The sequence below is a fragment of the Amphimedon queenslandica genome, unplaced genomic scaffold (genome assembly GCF_000090795.2).
Source record: "Amphimedon queenslandica unplaced genomic scaffold, v1.1 AMPQUscaffold_13516, whole genome shotgun sequence".
In the NCBI taxonomy this organism is placed as follows: domain Eukaryota; kingdom Metazoa; phylum Porifera; class Demospongiae; order Haplosclerida; family Niphatidae; genus Amphimedon; species Amphimedon queenslandica.
Genome location: NW_003546248.1, coordinates 501,654 through 510,418, shown reverse-complemented (window position 1 = coordinate 510,418; position 8,765 = coordinate 501,654). Strand labels below are relative to the sequence as shown.

Sequence of the window (8,765 nt, the reverse complement as noted above, 5' to 3'; positions counted from 1 at the left end):
GATGATGCCAGATAAAGCTTTTCTTCTTCAACCAAATTCAGGAAGCATGTGATGATCATGTGATTAAGTCTTGCATGATCAGAGCACAAGGGCTACTGCTATGTTTTGCACTTTGTGATCTGTAGAGTTTTACACCTCAAGGAGCTAATGTGAGCACTTGGTGGCTACAGAATTGATACTTTTATCTGATACATGCTCATATGTCGTGTAGAAATTTAAGCTGATTCTGATCAAAATTGGATTCTTTAAGTTGCTCACAAATCTGGTCATGTAGTACAAAAAGAGAAGTTCCGATTAAATATTTTTCCCTGATACATATACATGTAGATACTTATGTTGTTTAGAAAGTTTGAGTTGATTTTAATCAAATTAGATTTTAAAATAAATTTTAAAGTTGCTCAAAAAGTAGGTCAAAGTCCCTGTACTATTATATCCAAAAATGCTCTCAAGTTAGATTATTTTTGCTAAAATTGAAGAGATAATTGACAATACTGCTACTGGAATTTATATATTTCTTTTTATTCTATTGGTGCACATCAGCATCAAGATTAGTCTGGTGCTGGTGGCTGGTCCAAGAATTTTGCTGTCATATCTCACAAATGAAGGAAAGTCAAGCAATTCCACACATATTTTTTGTTTTCCAAGTTTTCCTTTACCTGTTGTTGCCTTCAAAGGTACCATAGCTTTAACTATGCACAAGTTGCATGCAATCTTTTTCTGTTCTTAAACGCTGCCAACTTTTGCCACCTTGGAAAAGAACAAAAGAGTTAATTATAGAAAAAAATCTTTTTGTACTTTATTGGCAAAAGAAATACTCTGAGGAGCTTGACTAAAAAGTAGCATCAGCCAAAAAATCATCCATGATTAAAATTTTTGCTAACAGACACAGACACAGACACACACTGTCACAACAATTGCAGTACCCTCACCTATACGCCTAGGGTGTGGGCAAGGACAATGACAACCCAACTGCTTAGTGCCTGCTACTTACTACCAGCCTACGCAAGTGTGGCAAATCCAATAACAACACCTCAGGTCCTTTTATCAGGCTTGTTTGCGTGGGCATTACAAGTACTTCCTTCCTGTGAGCCATCTATTTAATTAGCAGACAACTGAGAAATTTAGTATACCGGCGGTAATTATACTTGGAGAGTTGGAGTGGATACGCGTAGATTGCTGATCATGTCTCAAAGGGAAGAAGAAAATGAAGCATCTACAGAAATTGAACTGCATGTAAGAAATAGATATACACTTCCACTAAATGTAATAATGTCACTTATAAATATGATGTAGTGTAAAAGTACTTTGCATGTTTTTAATGTGATAGTTATAATTGTAATGACCAGTTTGGATTCTCCATTTTACAGCATTACCTCCTTTTGTACATGTACACAGTGGCCACATCATCAGCATCAGAAAGTTGTGGGTGCAGGCTGCTAGCATAATGGGCACACTTGCTATTATTTTATTGACAAATTATTGCATCTTGGTCAATGCACCCACTAACAACACCCCCTGCATGTACTGGTATATGCATGTGTCATAGTATTATGGTGTTATATATGAGGCCTAATTTTCCCCCTAAAAATTCCAGGCTTAAAGTTCAATTTCCCTAGACCCCCCAAAATTTAATGAACTCTGATGGAATTGTGTAGTGTTATAATGGTGTTGCTTTTTAGTTATTATTTTATAAATTCATTTTTCCTAAAAGGGGCCCAATGTGGGGCTTACATTTGTGATATTGTGTACTGGTATGCTCTATCTCTCTTCTCCCCATTCCTTTGTCTTGTTTGCTATATGTATGGCATTAAACAAGTGCCCTGGATATATGTCATGATGTTGGAGCGTTTGTTAGTATTCTATTACTTTGCTGTTATGTTATTCTCCCTCTCCCCCCCTCTCTCTCTCTCCCCTCTCTCTCCTGTTTGACCATTATGTTACCTATAAATACTGCCCCTTCAAACTCCCTATCAGTTTTCTACATAAATTGAACCATGCATGTATGTTAATTCATCAAGTGCCAAACCTAAATTCAGCCTTAATTGATAATAAATAATTAATATCCAGAGGACATGTTTAGTTTATTTTAGTGGGTAGAATGGGTACTATGAAATACAATGGAAACTAGTAGTGGTATGCCCATGTAATCTTTTCATAGAAGTAACTTAATTAACAATCAAGTATTAAAATATGTTCAATGTAACTCCTACATGTAGTTCATTGCCTTGTGTTTATCACAAACACACTTTCATACACACACTGCTTGTTGTTGTACCCTTCTCCTCTCTTCACCAATATAGCTGTACATTGTATAATGCTATGTAAATCTATTTTTAGCACACATGTCATAGCCCATGGTTTTTTCCAAAAATGGCTCGAAAACTACCCCTAATTTTTATTGCATTTTCTGATACATATTGATGTCCTTATGCTGTGTAGAAAGTTTGAGCTGATCCTGACTTCAATTTTTCAAGTTACAACCATTAAATGTGAAAATTCTGAAAAATACCCAATGGTTTTTTCCAAAAATGGCTTCGAAATTACGCCAATTTTTTATTATATTTTCTGATGCATATTGATGTCCTTATGCTATGATGAAAGTTTGAGTTGATTCTGATAAGAAATTTTTGAATTAAGGTCATTTTTTATTTTGGAGCCATTTTTTGGAAAAAACCATGGGCTATAGCCCATGGTTTTTTCCAAAAAATGGCTCCAAAATTACCCCAAATTTTTATTACATTTTCTGATACATATTGATGTCCTTATGCTGTGTAGAAAATTTGAGCTGATTCCGACTTCAATTTTTTGAGTTATGACCATTTTAAAAATGGGCCAATTTTTAAAAAATACCCAAGGCTATATATAGCTCATGGTTTTTCCAAAGTATGGCTCCAAATTTACTCCAAACTTTTATTACATTTTTCAATGCATAATATACTGTGGAACTGAATGTGCAAAAATTTTTGTCTTTGTACAAGCCATATTGGTCACTACAGCATTTAAGGCAGGCTGGATAAGGAGAGTTTGGCAATATAGTTGTACATTGTATAATGCTATTTGAGTCTGTTATTAGCACACACATGTACAAGCCACAAAGTGCTGCATGAGTCTGTTTATTTTAATTTTGTTCCCCCCCCCAAATGCCTTCAAAATCACACCAAATTTTTATTAAAGTTTTTGATGCATATTGATGTCCTTATAAGCTCTATGTAGAAATTTTGAGCCAATTCCATCTTTAATATTTTGAGTTATGGCCATTTCAAGAAAATGTGAAAATTCTGAAAAAATAAACTTTACTATTATAGTCCATGGTTTTTTTTTCCAAAAATGGCTCCAAAATCACCCCCGTTTTTTATGCATATTGATGTCCTTATACTATGTCAAAAGCTTGAGCCAATATTGACTTTAATTTTTCAAGTTATGGCCATTTGAAAAAAATACCAAAATTTTGAAAAATACCCTATACTCTAACCCTAAAAATGGCTATGAAAATCATTCTTCATTTTTATTGCATTTTAAAATGCGTATTGATGCCCTTATGCTTAGTAGAAATTTTGAGCCGATTCCGATTTTTTATGAGTTTTGAGAATTTTTAAAACATGCCAATTTTTTGAAGAAAAGCAAATTAAGGCTACATGGTTTTTCAAAAAATGACTCAAAATTCACTTCAAATTATTATTATATTTTCTGATACACATTGATGCCCTTGTAGAAAGTTTGAGCTGTTTCCAACAAACAATTTTTGAGTTATAATCATTTTTAAACAAGGCATTTTTTGAAAAAAAGCAAAGGCTATGGTTTTTCTCCATAAAATAGCTCTGAATTCACACAAAATTTTTATTAGATGTTATGATTTATTTATTTATATGTACTTATACTATGTAGAAAGTTTGAATTGTTTCTGACAAGTAATTTTCTGATGCATATTGATTTCCTTATGCTTTGTAAAAAGAATGTGCATGGCAAAAAATTGTTGTTTTTGTACAAGCCAATTGATATTGGTCACAACTTCTTAAGGCAAGGTGATGAAAGTATTAAAACTGTTTTAACCCCCAAGTTTTGTCTAAATAGCTATACTTGTCTTTAACACAAACTTGTTTCTATGCATACATAGGCAGGATGGTTAGCTAGGATAGAACAATAAGGTGAAATACTCTGAAGATCCAGTGCCTAAAAGGTTCAGATCCTTGGAATATTCACAGAAAACTTATTCACAAAACCCAGTGCCTAAGAAAAAGAAATCAAAGGAACTGGCCTGGACTTTGAATACTGTCTATTTGCTGTTTGCCTAATTACATGTGATCCCTTTTGGAATGGAATGGTGATGGGCCCTAGCCTGTTTTACATGTACCCCCAGCATTTATGAATGTGCATGATGAGATGGCAAATATTGGGCACCCTGAGATAACAGACCGCCCTTGTAGCTCAGAACACAGAAGCTCCAGCTTCATAATCTCTCTCTCTCTCTCCCTTTCTCTCTCTCTCTCTCTCTCTCTCTCTCTCTCTCTCTCTCTCTCTCTCTAGTCCTTAGGTAAGTGCGATATGTACTTGTAATACTACTTATCTTTAATTAAAGAAGCTGATAATCCTATTTATGATAGATTGTCGACATTGTCTGAGCCCGGTAAGACAATATTAATAATATTATATAATGCTAATAATATTTTTAATCTTGCTGATATAGCACCAGATTCACCTTTGTATGATGATGTAGAGATAACAATTGAGAGACAATGTCCTCCACTGCCTGAGGCCGGTAAGACAATTTTGATAGTGTGATATTATTTACTTGTACTTTATTTCAAATAATAGAGGAGTATATTGAGATGTCGGCACCAGATCCATCTTTGTATGAAAATGTAGAGATAACAATTGAGAGACAATGTCCTACTTTGCCGGAGGCTGGTAAGACAATTTTGATAGTGTGATATTATTTACTTGTACTTTATTTCAAATAACAGAGGAGTATATTGACATGTCATCTAATAATGAGACATACAGCAATATGCCTCCATTGAATAAGACAATTTTCCTATATTAATATTTTATTTTCTTTTAAGATACTCCTCATCAAGTCTGTAGGAGGACTACTATGGTAGACATGAAGTTGTACAATGATCAGGACTCTACTGGATGTACTGAAAGGAAGAGAGTAAAATGCTACTGTGTTTTTATGATCAGCTGTATAGCTGTCATATCATTGATGATAATACCGGTATTGGTTTTTTCATTTGCTATATCTGTACCAAATATGGAAGCAAGTTAGTTAAACAGTAGATAATATAGTCTGTGTTGTTAGATCCCTTTTCTTCTTATGGCTAGCATTCTGTTATCTTTGGCATAATATGTTGAGCAATTGGAATGAATAGCTGCATGCATGACTTTTCGACCTATAGATGTAGTATTGATGTTGTTTTTTGTCTTAGCAATCTCAAGAATGAGTAGTTTTTGTTTTAATTATTATTGTACTCTTTTCCTCTCTCTCTCTCTCTCTCTCCCTCCCTCCCTCTTTCTCCCTTTGTCTCCAGTAAAAGCAAAACTTGAAGAAATTGATGTAAGTTACTGACTACTGTCTTTTTGTTAAAATAACTGATAGTTGCCATTTTATTTCATGATCACTCCTAGCTATAAGCTATACTTTCGATTTTAATTTACTTTGAATAATAGTTAGATGACACACATCCAGACCCAACCACAACATTGATTACATGCATGTTTTCTTCATGTTTCCTTTGAATTGAATTAATCCTTAATGTCAATTCTTCTTTTATTATGTGTAATAGGGAGAGTCAGCTAAAACAAGAAAAGCGATTAATGAGTTAAATGCTACTATCACTCAGATTGTACGTAACAGTAATAATGATAATGACACTTAATTCAATTCTCATTTTTTCTTCCTCTCAGATCAACCAGTCTTCATTTGTGGTGTCTGATATAAATTCAACTCTTGCAGGACAAGAGGAAATTGAAGCAGACCTGAGGAATGTGGACGTCTATAGTTCCTGTATCCAGGAGTACTTGTCCAGCTGCTCTATGCCTATTGATATTTTTCGCTGTACAACTGACTATCATGATGTCATTGTAGATGTGAGTAAACTGAGTATTATTACATGTACGTTTACAGCAATGTCAATCTTCATAGACACAAGCAAAATTGTTATTATTATTATTATTATTATTATTATTATTATTAGGGCTATTATAATTTGGATCTTGCCTGCCATATTGAAGTTTTAGGAAATGAGACTGTATTTTTTTCTCCTCTTACTAACCTAAGAATGATGGCACGTTCGGGAGAGACTATCCAATCGAGTGATTCTGCGTCTGTTAAATTAGCCAAGTCTAAAGTTAGATGCGAGTGTGCTATGGTGCCTCTCAGTACTGGTGCTACAAGGAATGAAGAAATCCATTGTCAACTTTATCGTTCCAGGTGCCCTTTTACCAGCACCTTTAAGAGTGTTCTTATCAAGCCTTAAAGACAGTACTATAATAATTACAACTGTTATAATGTACATTGTGTGAGTTTGTGTGCGTATATATATAATCAGCTGGTCTGATTTGTATACCTAAGCCTTAAAGACAGTACTATAATAATTGCAACTGTTATAATATGCATTGTGTGAGTTTGTGTGCATATAATAATCAGCTGGTCTGATTTGTATATCTACTTATTAACTTCTATTTGTGTACTTTCCAAAAAAATATTGTTTGCTGTTGTAATAAATATTAGTAAATTAAAATGGCGGCCAATTAACGCAAGGGAAGAAGTCATGAGTTTTCTTGCAGCAAGATTAGGCAAGCATACAGCATAAAGACTTCTCTAGCAGATCAAAATTATATAAAAAGTTATTCCATAAATGATTGTAGTGAGACAATTAAAGGAGAGAGAGTGGGAAAGGGCAAATTAATGAACCAATGACATTTGTGCATTTCTGTTATGACATTTATGCTTGATGTCTGCCAAACTTCAGCTATTAGAGCACAAGACCATGTACTGGTATTATAGTACAAAGGCTTTGATCAGATTTTTTAAAGCTTATTTAAAGTTTGTAAAAATCCAATTTTGATTCGAATTATCTCAAATACTTTACACAACATACGTACATGTATGTGTAGTAAGAAAAAATTAAATGGAAAATTTTCTCCTTTAAAATTTTAGCAAAACTATAATATATACAGTACAGGGAGTATGGCCCAATTTTTGAAAAAATTTTTAGAAAATCTACTTTTGATTGGCAAAGTTTCTATGCAATAATTATAAGTACATATTCTCCCCTTTTCAGTTTTGGCAAAATTTGGCCAAAGACAAGAAAGCAATGACATACTATTTTAAGTACATCATGTACATGTAATACCCTTGGACTGTGCTTACTGTTCTAGCTGTTATAAATTATATGTATCATGAGAGGTGATATTGTAGAAGTTAACTAATTCTACCAACAATTTATTATCATCAATTATCAAGATTGCCAAAGATAACAAAAGAGAGTGACAAATGGAGAAGAACAACAAAGACAAAAAAAACACACGAGAGAGAGAGAGATATATTAATTTATATTATAGTTCTACTGCGCATGTGTGCATCAGTTATAATGTAACAACATTAACCATGAGCCAATATTCTTCACTACAATATAACTATGAAGTTATTTGTAACACTTATTTGAAGTTAATTCATACAAGTTCATTTTCAATACTATTCAAAAGCAGTATAAAAAGTATCACCCATGGAAATTATCATTTTTACATTTTCATTGAGATTTATTTCAAAAAACTATTAATTATAATAACAACCTATCAATAATAATTATAATATTATCTATTGGTCCTGGTATATAGTCACCCATTCCTTTAGCACATCTGCTGGTATACTATTTCATTTTCCTCATTAATAGTGAAGCATTTTCCCACCAACAAAACATAACAGTTTTTTGTGTATTTGTTGGTTACAGCCTGTGCCGTGAAAAAATATATCGGTTTAGTTGAAAATGCCACATTAAAACTGTCAGTTGGAGGTAGTTTAGTATTATAATACCTTCTCTCAATAGCAACACTATAAAAGCCATCTCTAGGATAGGCATAAAGCAGGTGAATTAAGTAGCGTGGTATGCTTTTGTCATGAGGAGTGAGGTAGGTGTAGTTAGTTGTGAATATTCCTGGACTGTAGCTCAGGCTTCCTTGTACTGTTTCATTCATAGGATCTGTCAATGAAAGATATTTCAGTATTTACCTATTACAGTATACAGTATCACCCTTATAACTGCAACGCATGTAGGTCTTATGTGCTATTGTGCTTTAACTATTTTTACACCTACTTTACAATCAGAGGTGCTCAAAAGCTGAGGTGTTGCAATTTTATGTTAATTTTTCAAGAAGTAAAAAAATAATTCTAAAATTCTGTTTTATCTAGATACATGCAATCATTATTAATATTTAGACTTACATCCAATATCCAGTATGTACGACAGTGTAACACTCCCATAATCATTGCTAGCAGTACAGTTGTAGTACCCACTGTTGTGAATGGTAGCATTATGCACCTTGATCAATCTGTGTTCAGGGAGCCAGTCCACATTGGAGGTCTCCTTAACTGTTGTACTAAATGTTACTTTAGATGGAGGATTTGTCTTTTCATGTAGGGCACAGCTTAGAGTGATATTACTATTGACCGGCCTTATGTATAATCCAACTTTAGGTGGAGGGATTGTTTTCTGAAGTAGGGCAGTGCTTAAGGTGATATTATAACAAAACTGCCATGTGTCAGT

General features: G+C 33.5%; 1 protein-coding gene across 1 annotated transcript; it reads left to right on the top strand.

The window, feature by feature from the left end:
• The first annotated feature begins 953 nt into the window (after positions 1-953).
• On the top strand, positions 954-6,702 carry LOC109584408 (uncharacterized). The gene is made up of 10 exons (XM_020000152.1): positions 954-1,233; positions 4,525-4,531; positions 4,577-4,624; positions 4,685-4,756; positions 4,813-4,905; positions 5,061-5,261; positions 5,529-5,554; positions 5,784-5,843; positions 5,905-6,087; positions 6,195-6,702. The coding sequence occupies exons 1-10, from the start codon at positions 1,183-1,185 to the stop codon at positions 6,474-6,476; spliced, it is 1,023 nt and encodes a 340-aa protein (XP_019855711.1). The 5' UTR covers positions 954-1,182; the 3' UTR covers positions 6,477-6,702.
• Positions 6,703-8,765: the final 2,063 nt, after the last annotated feature.

Bases quoted from the DNA above. Each gene is read 5' to 3' on its own strand.
- LOC109584408 (XM_020000152.1), top strand. From the start codon at position 1,183: ATGTCTCAAAGGGAAGAAGAAAATGAAGCATCTACAGAAATTGAACTG. The intron at 4,625-4,684 runs GTAAGACAATAT...TTGCTGATATAG, and splicing joins GTCGACATTGTCTGAGCCCG to CACCAGATTCACCTTTGTAT. The intron at 5,844-5,904 runs GTACGTAACAGT...TCTTCCTCTCAG, and splicing joins ATGCTACTATCACTCAGATT to ATCAACCAGTCTTCATTTGT.